Here is a 17,846-nt window from a genome sequence, read left to right on the forward strand (position 1 = left end):
CCCTGCACAGAGACCCCCTGGCATCCCTGGAGCACGTCCCTTCTCCCTCCCGTTTGCATACTTGTGCCTGGATGCCCTGTCTGTCCTCCCCTTTTCCTGGAGACGCCTTGTCACCCTCCGAGCCGTGGCTCACGTCTCCTCCTTTGTGAGCTTCCCGGTTCTCAGGGCCCAGCTGGTGGCCCCACCCTCTGTGTCTGTCCCCACTGGAGATTGTCTGTGTTGATTACAACACGCGCCACATTGTGTTTTAGCTCATCTATTTATGTGGCCATTTCTTCCTGACGTCACCGCATGCCTTTGAACCTTGTCACCCCAGAACTTGGCATCCGAAGGCTGGAATGAATGTGTGAGCTAAAATTTAGGCCTCAGTCTCCGTAATTCAGCAAAGGGAAACCTCTTGTGTGGTCAGGTTGTGCGTACGTGGGAGAGCTGAGCTTCCGGGTTAGGGAAGACGAAAGGAGAAGGCTGGTGGGGGCGTGTCCCCTCGTGCAGCGGTAGAGTTGTCTCGAAGAGAACCCCCCACCCTATGTGTGAGTGAGGGGCGCCTACAGTCTGTTAAGCAGGAAAACCCGGAGTGAGAAAGAGCCCGGCTCCGCTGCTGGTGGGGAGGAGGTGCCCGGCAGTGGTGTTTCTTTGGCAGAAAACCTTAAGATGGAGGACGGTGGGTGTTGGGTGATGACAGTATTTCTTCATCTGTGATGTCCTGGTCTCACTGAGGTCGTTACACAAAGGTGGCAGTCGTTTCTCAGTGTATTCGTGTAAGTCATTATGCCATGCATCTCACAAAGAACAAAAACAAAAAAATACCAATAGAAAAAAAATCACATGGATAACCTTCAGAAGTGACACAAGGGCAGTTTACATCAAAGCTCACAAATCTGAAGTTGTGGAAACTTAAAATTCAAATGTTTGACCTAAAAATCTGACAGGCTGGCTTCTCAGGGAAATCTGAATACCCAGCTGCCCTGAGCCTTTGTTCGCTCTCTCTGACAGTCGGCTGGGGCTGAGTTGTGGCCACCTCGTTAGAAGGAGGTGTGAGCTATCCTACGTGCCACAGTCCTCACCCTGCCCTCTCAGCTCCCTGGTCCTGATTGACAGCTGTCTCCCATCACGAAGAGTACACTCAACTGTATTCAAATAACAGAGTTTATTTGTTGAAAATGAAACTTCCCTTAACCCACGTTACTATCCTGCACCTGAGCAGCTTGACTTGTGTCACTGTGTCTGACGCATACAGACACCAGAACACATGAGGAGGCATGAAGCTGTCAGACTCCTGTCTGCACTCCTAACTCTGAGTGTACAGTGAGAGTTGTTACGACTAATAATTTGCAGGATCATTCAGGTGCCAGAAGAGATTTGAGAACCGTTGTCCGTACTATGCAGATTTCTGTGCATAGCACGAGGCACTGGCACCTACATATTTTAACTGTTTCTGTTTTTAAAAAAGCCCCCTGGAGAGACTCTGTTTGTTAACATTGCCTCTGTCAATGGCCTTTTCTTCAAAATTAGCTTATGCGTCACATGAAAATTGGTTCCATTGGTCACGCCTGGCTTTCAAACCCAAATAACGTTATCTAACTTGATAGCTTTGCTCACCGGACTGGTGTCTGGTGACGTGTGGCTCTTTGCAGAAATCAAAGTCATTTCAGAGGGCGGCCACAGCCGGTGTCTGCAACCTGGTGCCAAGCCCACCTGTCCGCATGCATACGTTGTAGCTGTGTTTTTTAAATTGACGGCGTGGGGCAGGTGTCTCTCCATAGTCATGCCGAAATACCTATGTACCTTCTCATTAGCAGCACAGAACTGCTGGTCCCATTTATCAGCACCTGCCACATGCTTGATACTGCACCGTGTGCCTTTTCCTATGGGAATCTCTCCTCATTCCCACACTGACTTGAGGAGAGGCTCAGAGAGGTCGTTACATAGCCAGTTTGTAGAACAGCAGGCACTTCACCCCAGGCTTACGGCCTGTCATGCTTCCGCCAGCCTAGCCAGACTACCCAAGAAGACAGTTCTTTCAACACAAACCAGGTAGATCTAAGTAAGCAACTGCTATGTGTTCGCAATACTTTTTTCCCCCTGAAAATAGCAAAGTGCCTAAAAATTATTATCAACCCTTTGGAAAGTATGCAAATATAGGAAATCAGGACATAAAATTTAACCATAATCCCATTACTCACGAACCTCCAATCTAAACTAAGCCTTAGGTCATGTTTTCGTTGGCTCGTCCATACACACACGTACACCTACATTCAGGTGTGTGCTGATGTTGGTGTTTTTATTTATTTTTTTCCCTTAATCAAAATTGGGCGATTCACAGTTTTCGGTGATTTCTTTTTCTGCAGTTTTTGTTTCTTTGGTTTTGTTTTATCTCCTTCAATATCAACTGACCGTGGTTCCTCTAGCTGAGCTTCCGCTCCCGGCCTAAGTGACGGTGACTGAGTCTCCCTGGGTCCCTGTGAGCAGGGCCTGATGGCATTTCTCCCCACAGTTCTGCTTTCAAACTGGAGGTGGACGACGCACCCATCAAACGCTGCCCCAAGTGCAAGGTCTACATAGAGCGAGACGAAGGGTGCGCGCAGATGATGTGTAAGAACTGCAAGCATGCCTTCTGCTGGTACTGCCTTGAGTCTCTAGACGTGAGTATGGCCTTGACCTTGACCTTGACCTTGACCTTGACCTTGCCGGTACCTTCAGCATGGGGGAGCTATAGACTGGCCATTACCTAAAGCGCCTAGAGAAGGTTCCCGAGGCCCTTAACATCTTTGTGGAGAGTCCATACGTATATATCGTCTCTCTCTATAGTGGATCTATAATGCATATATAATTTTGTATTTTACCATGTTCTAATGTTTTTCGGAAAACTGATCATTAAATTGTATTATCTAACTTCTGACCTGCAATTTGCCGCTCCTTAGAACTTTTCCTAAAAGGGAAAGGAAGTGAAATGCCAGTTTTACTATGTTAGGGGAAGTATTGGAAATGGACTGACAACAAGTTTGATTCCTGGGGTGATTGTTGTTTCTGCTGCTGCCTCCTCTGCCACCTCGATCTACTTACACGGCGTGGGAGGCGAGCCCGGCGTCCGCCTCTGCCTCGTGTGGTCCCAGGGCTGTCCACTGTCCTGGGCTCGGGCACACTGCCCTCTCTGACTCAGTTCTAACGTGGTTCCTGCCTGTGCCCGAGGCCCAGTGCGCTCTGCCTCGGCCTGAACTGGTGACAGAGGCTCCACACTGCACTTTCCTTCATGAGACTCATTGTTCTCCTGGCCAAGAGTTTCCTGTTTTTCTTTGGAAATGAAGAGCTGCTGAAAAGTGACCCTGTTGCCACAGAAAGCAGACTCTGAAGGAATTGGGGCCATTGATCAAGGACAGTAACAAGGATTTAAGACCCGTGCGTAAAGGCAGGGCTGGGAGCAGACAGCATGCGAAAACAGGAACGTGGCTCCACGTCTCCCTGGGCTCTTCCCTCCTTCTCGGGAACCCCCCCACCCCACACACCCAGTCTCTGCACAGGAATGCAGCAAGGACTCCTGTCCTCATCCTGTCCCTTAGCCCTCCTCTGCTCCTGGCCAGGCCCCACCCCCGGACCCCTCACTGGTGAGGCCCGTGACTCCTGCCTCTTGGCCGAGTATACACCCTCCCAGTGTGACCGAACTCAGGGGGCTCGTTAACCTGCGCTCATCAGAGCCAAACTAGATGTGAACAGGAGATTGCAGCAAAGTAAGTAGAGGTTTATTTAAGGAAATGGTGCCAAGCCCGGAGACACAGGTGAGCTGGCACTCAAAGACCTGGCTCCCCGATGGCCTGTAGGTTACAGATTCTATGGGGCAAAGTCACAGGACACTGTGGGTTAGGGGCTCGTGTTGGGATCTGATTGGTTGAAAGTGCGGTAAGGGTAATGAGTCGTCTCTTCAGGTCTTAAGGACAGTTCTGAGGTCTTTTCAGGCATCCCTCTGTCTGGTCTCCTGGGACAGTGGCCAGGGGGTCATTCCACCTTAGGGCTCTGAGCTGAAACATAACTTAGGTAAGATGTTACCTTTAGTCAGCCAGAGGTCTCACTGTGTGACCATTAGTCAGGTCCAGGCTACTGTGTTCTGCTGCCCTGGAGCTTGCTGGTTATTCAGAGGAAAGGCTAGGTTTCTGAGGGGTATATATAAAGAGGGATATGATTTCTAGAACTGGGATTTAAAACTAAATTTAATCAAAGTCATAAGGAACCTTGGTTGCACCAGCATTTGTTACTTACGAGTACAGTCGAAAGGGGCACACACACTTTCTTTTATATTTTTTTTTTGGTGGGGGAGATAAATAGTTATTATTTATTGAAGTAATTGTTCTGTGCCAGCACTGTGCAATTTCTTCTTCATACCTATTTTATTTAATACACTCAATCTATCCATGAGAGTTGGAATCGATTTCCTTTTTTTCAAGAAGGTTGATAGTCTTTCCCAAAAGCCCTGAAGGAGCGAGAGAGGGACCCTGCATCCCTGCTCTGACCTTCACACTCCAAAACTCAACAACTTTGGGTCAGACCAGGCTGCTGCAAGCCAGTCTTTGACAAAGGCTCAAACCTTAATGGGTGGGATTGTTGGAAGGAGTTTATTTTTATCTCTGACCATCTCCGAGATTTGCAGCTTTCCATCCCGGCTCCATTGTTTCTGTTTCCACCCAGGAGCATAATGAAACTTCTCTGAACAATACTAAGGAAATGGTCCCTATCACAAAATGCACTGGGGTTGCTGCCAGGTCCTGGGGCTGGTATGCCCCAGGCTTCATCAATAAACTGAGCTCACAATGAAATCGTTTATACATTGTCAAAGTGGATTAGAGTGCTTTTGTAGAGAGAAGATAGGTACTGTTTAAACCATCTCTCACTTTGTCCGGGAAGCAGGTCCTGAGTGTCTGTCAGAGCTCAACTCCAGGGGTGGCTGGCTGGCCACGGCCCCGTCCAGGGCATGGGGAGCTGGTGATCTCTGGGTTGAGAGGCTCCTGGTGGCTGATGGCACTGGGGCCTTGTATGGAGTGTGTCAGGATGATGGGTGTAAAGGCCGCTGGCAGCAGCCTGGGGAGGAGCAGGCACTGGGTCTGGGCAGGTCGGGGCACGGTGACAGTAGAGGGAGAGTTAGCTCACCAGGCAGCTGCATGTGATGCAGGCGGACATAAATAGTACGCGGCCTGAACGTGGCCAGAAGGAGAAGTCGCGGCCATGACTCCGTGTGCCGGGCTGAGGAGTGTGTCCTCTAGACGGGGCCTCTGCTTCCCAAGCACTGGTGGCCACTGGTCAGACCAGGGCCACTTAGGAAGGCTGTGAGCTGGGCCCTACCTGAGACCTGGGCGCCATGATTCATGGGGGTGCAGCTGGGAACCTGCGTTTTCCGTAAGCTGTGCAGGTGACAGTAGCAGCCGGGGTTGTCCGCGTCTGACAGTGGAGAGATCACAGAAGACCTGTCATCTGGGTTGGGCCACGTGATTCTGATCCTGTTTCAGAAAACAAGCTCAGAAACTTTTCAGGAGCCTATGGTGCCAGACTTTTCGACAGGCAGTCTGGGAAAATGAGCAATACAAATGAAAAATGAACTGATGTCAGGGGTATGTGCAAATTAATGTGAGTGGTGAGGGAAGTACTGTAAGAGTTTCGGGAAGCGAGAGTTCACAGCGGGCCCACGTCTTCAGCAGTAGCTGCAGAGAAGACAGAGCGCCAGCGGGAAGAGACGTTACCTTCATTTACACCTGTGCGTCCCTGTAGGTGAGGGGTGTGGGTGAAGGGGGCAGGCAGGTAGTGGGAGGCTGGGACTGCCCACCTCCCCCATAGGCATCTCACTGCTGTCCCAGAAGAGCCAGGGTTTCATGCCGCATGCCTGTATTCAGGCCCCTGGCGCTGCCCTAAAATCAGCAAAGCCTGCACGGTCCTCAGGGCGAGAGGAGTGCTCCCGGGCTGGCTGCAGCCACCCAGTCTGGTCTGAGCAGAGCTGATTTTAAGGGCCAAACAAGAGCCACTGTGTCCAGCTCTCCTGGGTTCTCGGAAGAATGACTTCCTGTCCTCTCAGACACACTGGGCCCTGTACTTATTCACTCTCTTCTCAAAAAGAGGCTGTTTGCACCCTCCGTTAAATGAATGGACAGACATCGGCCCCTCCTTTGTGCTTGTACTGAGTTGTTTCTTTTTATGGAGGAACGGGGGACAGTGGCACTTCCTGTACGTGGAGGGACAGAGGGTTTTGTCTAGAAAATCCATTGCTGCAAGCTCAGTTGGTGCTTGTTGAGGTTTGGGTGCCAAACACTGGCCCGGGCACATAGCTGAAGAGATTGGCATCAGTAAGGGGAACCTGACAGTCCGGTCCTGGTCTCAAGGGAAGGTGGAGGTGGAATGTCAGAGCACCTGGAGAACAGCGTGTCTCCCCAGAGTCAGAAGGGAGCTACTGCCCCCTCCTGGACAGTTGTAGAAATTGGAAAGGCTGGTTCCCAAGCAAGGAGAACGTTTTCAGGGTCTGAGCGGAATGGAAGCACTTTACAGGTGAGAGGTCTGGCACTCCTGGAGGAGGGCGGCCAGAGATAAAGGAAACCATCAAATCCAGGAATAGTCCTGCCAGGACGAAAGGAAGACGTAAAGGCAGAAGGACTCCAGTGGGATAAACCACAGCCAGGGCCAGGAGTGGCCTTTGAGTAGCAAGAGGCTCTGATCTACTTGATCAGACTCCATCACAGGATTCTCTCTTTCCTGCAAAACCAAGAGTGACCACTGCGCCCAGGGCCGCCTTCTTCAGGCTGAGGTGGAAATCGTGGTCAGGGCTCCCTCTTGTGCCCAGTCCGAGGGGTCTGGCCTGGAGCTGCCAGGGTCGTGTGTGGAATTTCTGCCCTTTTTCTGCCATCAACCACATCATCATTCGCTGGGTACAAACAGGGAAACTCGGCCCAGGCAGGACTCATTCACTGAGCCGAGCTGACTTGCTCATGGACCCTGCTCTTTGTCTTCCTCCTCAGGATGATTTCCTCCTGATCCATTACGATAAAGGACCCTGCCGCAACAAGCTGGGCCACTCCAGGGCTTCTGTGATCTGGCACCGGACCCAGGTAGGAGGCCACTCACCTGGAACGTTGATGTCAGGAAGAGAAAGCGTGCGTGCATGTGTGTGTGTGTGTGTGTGTGTGTGTGCGCGCGCACGCCTGTGTGTGTGGTTTCCAGAAGGCTTGCCAGTTGGTTGGAGATCTGCAGTGAAGAGAAACAGAGCTAGGAAATGTGGTCCTGGGCTGACGACGTTCACGGTCACCCGGACCCAAAGCTGGAGTGAAGACGCATCACCTTTAGCACACGGTGAATCTTAACAGCAGGCGATGGATCCCTTGCTCCTCACTCATGGTCTTGGTAACGGTTCACTGTGTGTAGTTAATCCTTGTATCGCGCTTAAGGGAGGAAGAGCTTCCCGTACAGGCTCCGAGGAGAGTGAGTTAGTCACAGGGAAGGGTGACAGGCAGAGAACAGAAAAAGTCCCTGCCCAGTAAGGTCTCTGCAGCCTGTGGAGTTGACAGAGGGCCTGTGTGCTGATATTTATTCATACTTTCAGCACATCTTTATTTCCTGCAGTATGCCAGGTACTAGTCTACGCGCTGGAAATACTCCAGTAAGATAGATGCGTTCTCCTCTTAAAGGACCCTCATTCTGTTTTGGGACAGAGACCTTAAGCAAGCAGCACGTACTCAGCTATGGGGGTGATGGATGGGGAAGGGTCTCTTAGATTGTGTGGCGCCTGTGGCTGGCCATTGGAGTATAGGGGCAGGGCACAGGGGACAGTCCAGGCAGAGGGAACAGGGATGGGTTGATGGTGGAACTGTGGCCTGAAGATCCCTGGGACAGAGAAGGACTGAGATGGAGGCAGAAATAGTCAGAGGCGATCTCAGAGGCTAGACCCCAAGGGCTTTGCTGGCACAGTAAGACATCCGGAGCTCACTCTGCATGAAGTGGGAAGTGAGCAGGAGGTGGGTTGGGGGGGACTCGGGTCTGTGGGAACTCCCGGGCTGGAGAAGAGGCTTGGAAGGTTCACAGCCAATATTGCATTCACGGTGGCTGTCAGCCCGTTGACGCAGGCCTGTCAGCCCCATCTGGGGCATAAGGGAGCAGGTCCCAGGGCAGGTGCACGAGAATAGGAAGTGCCCACCCATCATTGTGCTTCCTGGATAATCCTCACTGCAGACCCCGGAGCCAAGCCACTGGGGTGCACAGCAGGGGCCGGCTGGCGTTCCCTGCAGACGGCCCGGTGGTAGGTATGTTGGCTTTGCAGGCCGTAAGATCCCTGTTGCAACCTTCAACTGTGTCTGGTGGGAAAAAACAGCCGCTGACAATATGTCACTAGAGAACCATGGCTGCATTCCAGACAAGCTCTTTAAACAACAGGTGGCAGAATTGACTGGGGATGGTTGCCCAAGTCTGAATGCACTAAAACCCGTTGAATGGTGCACTTTAAGTGGAGGAGTTGTAAGGTATGGGAATTACAGCTCAATAAAGCTGTAATAACAAACAAAACAGATTGCAGACCAGATTGGGCTGAAGGGTCAGTCTGTGGACCTCAGTCTCAGAGCTCATTTTCGCCACTTTCACATGTGTCCTCCTCACCTGCACTGTCTCCCACATGCATCACATGTGCTGCCCTCTGGCATGTGGGTCTTTGCTTAAGCTTCTGTCCAGTGTGGGTCCTGCGCTCCCTGGGGAAATGCGTCTCCTTCTGCCTACCACTCACCCAGCTCAGGCCTCCCTCCATGTATTCAGGAAATGCCCTTGAATCCAGTGTCCTGTGACTCCCAGCTTTTAGGGGCTGTCATCAGTTGCCCAGTATAATTTGTTGATATTGCAAGGTCCCTGCTCCCCACCCTCTAGATGTGAACTTAGGTAGAATTGTTTTAAGAGATTGTTGAGAATTTTAGTGTGCCTCTTTGCAATTATCATAGGCCACCTTCAGTGTTTTCGTGGGAGAAAAAGTATTCTCAGCCAAATGCCTTTTACATAACACCCTTTCAAATGGACTTTTCTAGCAAGGGAATCGGGCCATGAATGGAAGAATTCTATGAGGAGTGATCACAAAATATGGTGAATGTTTAAATAAAAAAAAATTATTACAGTAAAAGACACACTGCCATTAATCCCTCTCAAAACACTCTACCTCGCTTCGAACACACTTATCCCATTGTTTCTGCCAGTTTCTGAAGCAGTTCTGGAAGTCCTCTTTCGTGTCTTTACTTCATCCTCCATCATGACAGTGCTCCATGTCACACATCGCTTCAGGTACGGCAATTTCTGTCAAATAAAAACATTATGGTGTGTCCTCATCCACCTTATTCACCGGATCTGGCACCAGGCTATTCTGGCTCTTCCCCAAAGTCCAAATGATTTAGGACGTCGAGGCAGCCATGACAGCGCAACTAAAGACACTCACAAAAGAGGACTTCCAGAACTGCTTCAGAAAGTGGCAAGAACAATGGGATACGTGTGTTGGAAGCAAGGGGGGGTATTTTGAGAGGGGTTAATGGCAATGTGTCTTTTACTGTAGTAAATGTTTTTTAACTTAAACATTCACGTACTTTGGGATCACACCTCATATGTCTCTGTAAAGTAAAGGTTTTATAGAATTTTATTTTGTGCCAAGTGATGTCATTTCGTATTCTGTGTAGCACGTCTCTTGCTGACAAAGTGCTTTTGCCAATCAGCATGGGAAGGAGGGTTGTGAGGGCTCTGAGGCGGCGTGGGAGCAGATGTCACCTGTATTATTCACCACGGAGTTGCTGGATGTGAGCGCCAGACGCTCCCAGCCTGGCCCTTTCATTTGCCCTCGGACACTCCATTAACATACACGATGGCTGTGAAGTGTCCGCCTGCCTTTTTCCAGTGCAGTTCCAGAAATGGGGCATCCTGCTTAAGAGCTAAAAGGGGTGTTTCTTTCACTAGAGTCAGTCTGCTTCCTCAGGACACCAGCTCCCAATGTGGGAGAGCGTTACCCACACTGGTTCTTCTTTTTCTGCACAGAGAACAGACATTTGTAGCTCACGGTAAAGGGGGGGCTCGCTTTTAGCCAAAGGGGGGCATTTAAGATTGCTGGCTGGTGATTGATTTCTCCAGAAACGCTGGTGTCCTGGAAGCCTGTGCAGTGACCTGTTTGTTCAAGGGTCTTTTCTCTGAGCTCAGTAAAATACGCATGAGTTGTGTCTTGCACTGAAACCAGGAGGCCTAGTCCTCTCTGTCTCACACAAATCCTGGGACCTCTGGAATCGCTTTCTGACCTTAGAGTTTTCTATTGGTGAAATGAGAAAATTGGGGTGAATTATAATCCAGGGTCCAACAGGATTTGCTACTCTACGTTTCCAGGGAGTTGGGACCAGTGCTATGGCCACGGCAGTGAGGGAGGTGTCCCGTTAGCCTCTACCTGCATTCCTGGCACCCATGGGCCTCCCAGGACCTCAGTGATTTTGCTTCACTTGGGTTTGTGCCCCTAACTGCTCCCCTGGATTCCCAGCTTACATGGCTACCCGTGTGCATGTGGGTGTCAGAACATACGTGAACAGAATGTTAGATTTCCCCACAGTCTCTTCTTCCTTCAAGTCGCCCTAATTTCATTTCACTTAAACAAAGGACTGGGAGCTGAGCTGAACTACGAGAGGGACCAAGGGAGAAAGGGCGAGCCGGGGGTTACGCGTGTGGTGAGCAGGGGAGGGGGATGCAGGGGCCGTGGGGGAATCCGGGAGGTCGCCCAGGGCTTTGTTTAAGTGAAATGAAATTAGGGCCACTTGAAGGAGGAAGAGACTATGTGGGAAAATCTAACATTCTGTTCACGCTCCAACTGACTATTGCTGGCTGCCAAGGTGCTGTCACTGAATGGAGAGGAGACCTGAGAGCCGACCCCAGCGCATGCGACGCAGCCCTGGGTCCCTGACCCCAGCCCTCGTCCCAGCCTCTGCCGCATTGGAGCGTGTGCTGGGCCACTCGCCATGCCGTGCTCAACGCCAAATTGCAGTGACTGACAGGCGTGTCACTCCCCTGGTGCAGCGTTTCACCGCGCTGGGATGTGTTCAGAATGTCCTGGTCCCTCCCATAAATGACCGTTTATTGTGGGACAGGCACTCGGCTGTGGCCACACGAGGGTGTTCTGCTCTGACTAGTAAACCCCACAAGCAGCTCAGTTTGAGTGGTTAATCGGTCCTTTAAATCGGGGTTTGCCGGCGTGAATGACGCTGGTCACCGTGCTCCCCTCGGCAGCCGGGCCCTGGGTGCGGGTCTGCTTGTCTCAGGCAGGGTCTGGTCTGTGCCCGCCGCGTATTTATCACATGCTCACTAAGCCATTAGGCTTGTTTTGGGACATTTGCGTCCGGTCTCTTTCCTTCCCGTTGGCTGCTTTCCTTCTGGCGGTGTCTGCAGCCTCCTATCAGCAGCCGGCAAGGGAATGGGTAGCCCCGCTTGTTGAATGGCACGCAAATGAGAGACAAGATAGACGGGGTGACATCTAAGACGGTGTCGCATTGACCCGGAATGGAGCCTTTGGTGAAGGGTTTTGGTACGTTTTTGAGTCCATGGCCCTTCGGGGCTCAGGGTGTTCCCAGAAGTGGACGTTGCTCACGAGTGCCCTGGGGATCGCTCACACCTTGTGGTGTGTGTCCATGGGCTCTTGAGATACCGGTGTGCACGGGCTTTTAACAAAGCAGGGTCTGAATTCAGACCGTGGAGTTCCCTCATCGATGTTACGCTCAGACCAACGGACTTACCGGCTGGGAAGAACACACGGATCCTTAGCACTTATAATACAGTCTGTTTTATAAATGCAATGGGTGTGTGTGTGTGTGTGTGTGTGTGTGTGACCATTTTCAGGCAGAACTCTAATCAAGGCAAACTTTCATTCACACACCTGGGAAGCTTGAGCATAGTATCATGTTTCAGGGCTGATCATAGCCCTTGGAGATCTTTTACCTCATTTGTTTATTTTATAACCGAGAAATTTGAGGCCCAGGATGACGTAAACACACTGAGTCAGAATCAGGACCATGTGCCCCAGCACGTTCACGTACTTCTCTCTCTGAACACCAGGTGGCGGTGTAACTCCATCTTCGGATTTCTATCCTGGGCTCTTCCCTGCCTGATGGAAGAGACTAGTCAGAGTAAATGTCCTGCTTCTTTGACCAGTCACACTGCCAGATTGGATGACAGCATGTCTACATTTGAGGCTTTTTTTATTTTTCAGCAGTTACTCAAACCTGGGGGTAAACATATGTTTTAAAACAAAATCACGATGTGTAAAAGTAAGTGCTCGTTTTCACACTCCAGGATTAATACAGGTCTGGTCACTCCCTAACGCACCACACCTGTGTCTTCCCAGGTCTCCTGTCTGGAATGCCTCATCCCAGTCTTTCTTGTTTACTAACCACTGCCTTCCCTTTATAATCATAGCCCTCTCCCATTGGAAACTCTCATCCCCACCAGCAAATGCAGGTGTCTGCTCCCCGAGGGCCCTGTACACCTGGAACCTGACAGCAGTTTTTGTTGATAGTATTGTTACCAGTTGATTAAATCGTGATCTTTTTCCATCAGACTGGCTGCTCCTTGAAGGCCAAGATCTTTGTGCCTCTGTATTTGCAGCACCTAGTTGTGGGGACAGAACCCCAGAAAGCAGTTTCCAGGCTCTCAGCCTCACGTAGAAAGGTGCTGGCTCAGGTAGTAAATGGCCAACTGTGATTGCATGGCCATCAGCTGTGGCTAGTTGGCCGTCAGCTGTAACCAGTGAGCCATTGGCCACTAATATAACTGCTGTGGCTATGCTAGCAGAAAAAAGGGGATAGCAAGAAGATGGTGGCTGAGCCTGCAAGCGGCACAGTGAGGGTTGCGAACATTGTGGCTCCTGCTTCCTGTGTCTCCAACCCAGCCGCCAGCAAGAATATATTGGTATGACTCCCCCATCTGTGGCTCCGTGGGTGTTCCTTTTTGGCCTCACTGTGTCCTGTGTTCTTATGCGGGGAGCGGGAGCAGAAACCCCGCATGACACCCTGCCTGATACCCCGCATGACACTAGTACAGTGTCTGGCTCAGGAGAAGTATGTTGGTTAATTGGACGTATCAATGGATGAATGTTTGGGTGCTCAGATGAAAAGAAGGAGAGGAAGAGAAGAGAAAAGAAGTAAAAAGAAAGGGAGAAAGAGGAGGAAGAGTGAAGGGAAGAAAGTGAAGGGTAGGAAATACGGGTGGGTGGATAGATGGATGGATGATGGAGAGATGATGGATGGATGGGTGGGTGAATGGATGGGTGATGGATGGATGGATAGATGGGTAGATGGATGGTTGGGTAGATGTGCCGTGGATAATGGATGGATGGATGGATGAGATGTGGGTGATGATGGACGGATGGGTGGTGGTGTGGTTTATACTTCAGCCATGGCACCTACAGACCAGCCACTTACCTTCTGATCCTGTGTTTTCTCTTGCAGGTCGTGGGCATTTTTGCTGGATTTGGGCTCCTGCTCTTGGTGGCCTCACCTTTCCTGCTCCTGGCCACTCCATTTGTACTTTGCTGCAAGTGCAAGTGCAGTAAAGGTGACGATGACCCATTACCCACCTAGAGGAAGGCATGCTGCTGGAACAAGACCCCTGCCTCCGGGAAGCGTGACTCTCCCCTTTCTCTCCCCGCCGTCCCCCTCTCACTAAACATCTTTCTTGCCTTATGTGCCCCATTGAGCTTCACAGTGTCACGCAGGATGCCGTGATTTCAGGGACCGATGTCAGAACATTTGCCGAGACAACAGGTGGAGTCACCTAGGCATGGGGCAGGCAGGGCTGGCGTGGGTAGGGCACGTCCCCACACAATCGGTCCTTGCAGACTTGACAAGGGAGGTGCTGTAAGAAGCACACTGGGCAGTTTTCTCCCTCTGGCAGTAGACGAGGAATGTCTGGGGGTTGCAGAGGAGCTTCTCGTGCAAAATGTTGTCCGTCTCCTCCTCGGTGCCATGGCGCTGAGAGAAGTCTTTGAGGATTGCAGCTCACTTCAGACTGAATCCAGTTATTCCGACTTGAGAAAAGCGCTCTGTTTATGACAACTGTTTTTATTACTAACGGCATTTAGTAAAATCCTTTTTAGAAGGCGTTCTTTTTTTTCTTTCTTTCCAACTGAGAAGTGAAAAATCAACAAGGTGCATCTAAACCATCCTATGCCTTTCTTGAAATGTGCATTTTAAGCAGTTATTGTGAAATGACTTTTCTGGCTCGGCCACTTTTCAGGAGATTTAGGAAGCCTTATATGCCCTTTGTGTTCTTCTTGAAACTTGTAACGACTTTTCGAATGCTGTGCGCTGTGCACCATCGGAAACGTGATTCCTATACCGCTGCATTTCTTTGAAAATGCTGTTGTGTTTAAAGGAGCGTCACCACCAATAGATTTGCCTTTTGTTTTTTTCTCTCTTTGGTGACTCAGTTCAGCTCACAGGCTTGTCTCTTCTCACCCGAGTGTCATCAGAGTTTTAATGTCTTCAGAAACCAAATGTTGTGCTCCGAAATAGTTCTACTCGGAAACGGTTCTACTCGGGATCACTATGGTTTGGCCACCTGCCTCAGTCTCCTCAAGTAGGAAGTAGGAAGAGAACTGGGCCCCGCTTCTCAGAGGCAGGGCCTCTGGCTTTGCAAGGGAGGAGCTTCTCAGATTTTCAGTTTTTAAATAACTAAGCTATTTTGGACAAATCACGTATCTCACAGAACTCCAGTCCTGTTGCTGACCCTTTCGCCCTGGCGGAAACACCTTTCACATCGTGTCGTTATTTTGATGGGATTCTACAGGCTGTCTTTTACAGGCTGTGTGTGACCGTTACCATGGCAGCAGAATGCACAGATCAGTAAGACACATGTCATCCCATCAATTGACTTTGGAAAGTGGGGGATGTGTCTTCACAGAGAATTGACTTTAATACGGCTCTTAAATCCACATGTGCTTTTAAAGAACAAATCGATTGCATTGAACTTGGGGCTTCTAAAAATAGTGGAAAGGCAAATGTTGTGGATTCATCACAGGGGAACTTTTTAAAACTTATTAAGCATTCCACAGAGGAGCACATTGAAAACCAAACCTGACTTGTGTCTCGGCCGTTTGCTTGTTGCAAGCGTGTGTGGAAAATGGGGTGGTGTTTGAATCTTTCCCTTCCTACCTGCGTGTTCATCTCAGGTCCTGGTTCACCTTCTCATGTAGAAATGTCTTATTTCTTAATGTTCAGTACGTTAGAAGAAATAGGATCACCTCACTCTTCACCTCTAGTATTTATTTTATGAAACAGAAGCCATTTAGGAGACCAGTCTGTGTCAAAATTATGTGGAAAACTTCTCCTACTTGTAGTTTGAAAGAACATGCCTGGGACTGTGTGTTGGGACGAAGCCTGGGTAAAGTCTGTAGCTGGAGGTGTTGCAATAGGGCCTGGAGGTAGAATGGCTTTTCTGAGAGGGTGACAACCGCAGGAGGCCTGAGGATGAAGTCAGTGGCACGGCTTGAGGCCTCCTGCTGGGATTTGAGAATGCAGCTGACTAGCCAGAGCCCTTGAAAATGTACTGAACACAACAGGCTCGTGGCCGCGTGTGGAGACGTCCACGGGGCAGGTCTTCATCCCACCCAGTCCATCCTGCCTGCACTAACTGCTGCCCATTGCACACTGCACGACTCCATACACTGCTCCCCTCACCTTTGGGGGAGGGAGCAGAGCCTTGGAAAGGTTGCATTCCCTGGGCTGGAGCTCAGGTCGTTTTGTTCCTAGCGGGTCAGGCCGTCCGTCTCTCCTGGGGGAGTCCGTGGGCACAGCTTGCACATCTGAAGCCCCAACCATCCTTGTGCCTTCACCTCTGACATGTTTCACAAGCACGAGGTTTGACCAGGGAGGGACCGCAGAGATTCAGGGGCCAAAGGAGTACCTGCTCACGCCAAGATTTTGCATCAAGCAAGCCTCACTTTTCTCATTTGGCTTGAGTAACAACAGAACTGAAAACGTCCCTTCCCCGGAAAGATACCAGCAAGATTGCACGGGGGTCCTTCCATAACGTTGCGTTTCCCTGCCCTCGGAGTTTCCCTCAGCAGCACCGTACCCACGGGCCTCGGGGACGCACTGCTAACTAGGCTTGGTGTAAAATATAAATAGGACGTGGGAGGGTGGCCCACGTTTCAGGTTTTAACCTTCCTGTCACTCCCCGGTAAAACCTGGGGAATTCTGCCCTTATTAGGTGGGCTCATTCCTGTGATCCAGCACAGTTTGTCTTAATTGAAAATGACATTCACTTTCACAGACGGTTTTCATACAGACCATTTGGGAGCACATGCCTGCTTCTGTATCAAGCCGCGGAAGAGGGAAGAAAACCCTTCCAGATGGACCATAGCTGATGCTACTGCCAGCGGTTGCGGTGGTGAGGGAGGGCACGGTTTCCCCATAGTTATTTGTGTCCCTTTGGAAACTGACCACGTTCTGACGGTTGCCTGGATGCTCCTGACCACCCAGGCTGACTCTGCTGTGTGTCCTTGTAGCCAGGTGGCCAAGCTTTGCCTCTGTCAGAGGAGTCCCTGCGGGTAGTCACGTAGCAGAGACTGAGCACAGACAAAACCTTCCATGGCACAAATTCCTGTCCACGTCAGTTCTTCCTTGACCCCCTGGAGTAGCTGCAGACCGAGAAGCAGCGCTCGCCACTTCTGGCATCTTTTAAAATGGGAACGAGTTCTCTTTGCAGCATATTATTCCATAAAACCAGCGTAGGAAGCAGCTCAGTTCCTGACTAGGATTCAATGCCAAGGGGAAGGGAGTGTCAGATGTGCAAGAAATACTTCAAGACGTCTATCTTTTTCACCTGTATCATAAAAGTTGAAAGGTAGTTCACAAATTAGAAGAAGACATTTCCCTTGGGAGTCTTTAAAAAATGAGGGGAGTACAAAGAACCAGGGTGAGCTTTTTGTATACTTCTCAGATTCTCCTTTATTAATAAATGCCCCCTGTATATAGTATATATACACAAATCATAGTGAAACCATCAAGGGAAAACATTTTGCATGTGTAAAGCTTCGTGAAGTTCTCATTAAAAAATACCAAAGCTTGTTTATCCCTTATAATGAACCCAAGCCGTTATGAAAAGAGACAAAATGAGATTATGACTAGTGTTGCCAGAAATGCCACATGGGACGAAGGGAGTAGCTGGGCACCAGAACTCGGGGAGCATACTGTCTGGGTGCAGAAGGCCACGGTCGCCCTCCTGCCTCTGGTCTCTGCAATCTGTCTTCCACAATCCAGGAGCCTTCAGGTAGGGCTGGGTGCCCCCCACACGCCTGCCTGTTCTTTCCTTCTTTGATCATTTTACCACGGGTGTATTTTAATCTTGCATAAAAGCATGCATGAATGAGTCATGCACTTGTATATGTGATGTATTTGACAAGTGGTGGTAAAAACAAAAACAAATTTGTGTTTTTGAAATGTCACTAACACTGTGATGTATAGAAGAGCTGTTTTGAATGCCTTTTAATGTTGTGTTTTGTACTTTGGAATCGTATGGATAAGTGTGATTTGTAATTTCAATACATATTTTAAATGTATTGTGTCTTATGTAGTCTGTCCCCACTCTCCCCCCTTTCAGAAGGGATTTCTTTTTAAAGATATTTTGGCTAGAATACAGGTTCCTTTTCTAAATCCTGTCTGGCTCCATCTTTTGTACATTCTGAGTTGACTGCTGGTGGGGATTGAAAGTGTGATGAGGGAAGGAGGTGGACAGAGGGGCGGGCGGGGTACGGAGCTTACCCGCTGGGAAAGCAGCTTTCTCTTCCGGTTTTCTCTCTCCTGAGTGTCACCAAGGGACCTGGCTCATTGGTAAGG

General features: G+C 50.0%; 1 protein-coding gene across 7 annotated transcripts in view; it reads left to right on the forward strand.

Annotated features, from left to right (window-relative positions):
- Positions 1-17,569, forward strand: part of RNF144A (ring finger protein 144A) — a 97,111-nt gene extending 79,542 nt beyond the window's left edge. For all 7 annotated transcript variants that reach the window (XM_019757622.2, XM_074331652.1, XM_074331655.1 and 4 more), the window contains 3 exons: positions 2,495-2,642; positions 6,987-7,076; positions 13,458-17,569. In XM_019757622.2, the coding sequence (XP_019613181.2) occupies positions 2,495-2,642; positions 6,987-7,076; positions 13,458-13,589 (370 nt within the window). In that variant the 3' untranslated portion in view covers positions 13,590-17,569. The remainder of the gene's footprint in view (positions 1-2,494; positions 2,643-6,986; positions 7,077-13,457) is intronic.
- The last annotated feature ends 277 nt before the right edge of the window (positions 17,570-17,846 follow it).

This window comes from Rhinolophus sinicus, linkage group LG05 (assembly GCF_036562045.2).
Source record: "Rhinolophus sinicus isolate RSC01 linkage group LG05, ASM3656204v1, whole genome shotgun sequence".
NCBI classification, from domain to species: domain Eukaryota; kingdom Metazoa; phylum Chordata; class Mammalia; order Chiroptera; family Rhinolophidae; genus Rhinolophus; species Rhinolophus sinicus.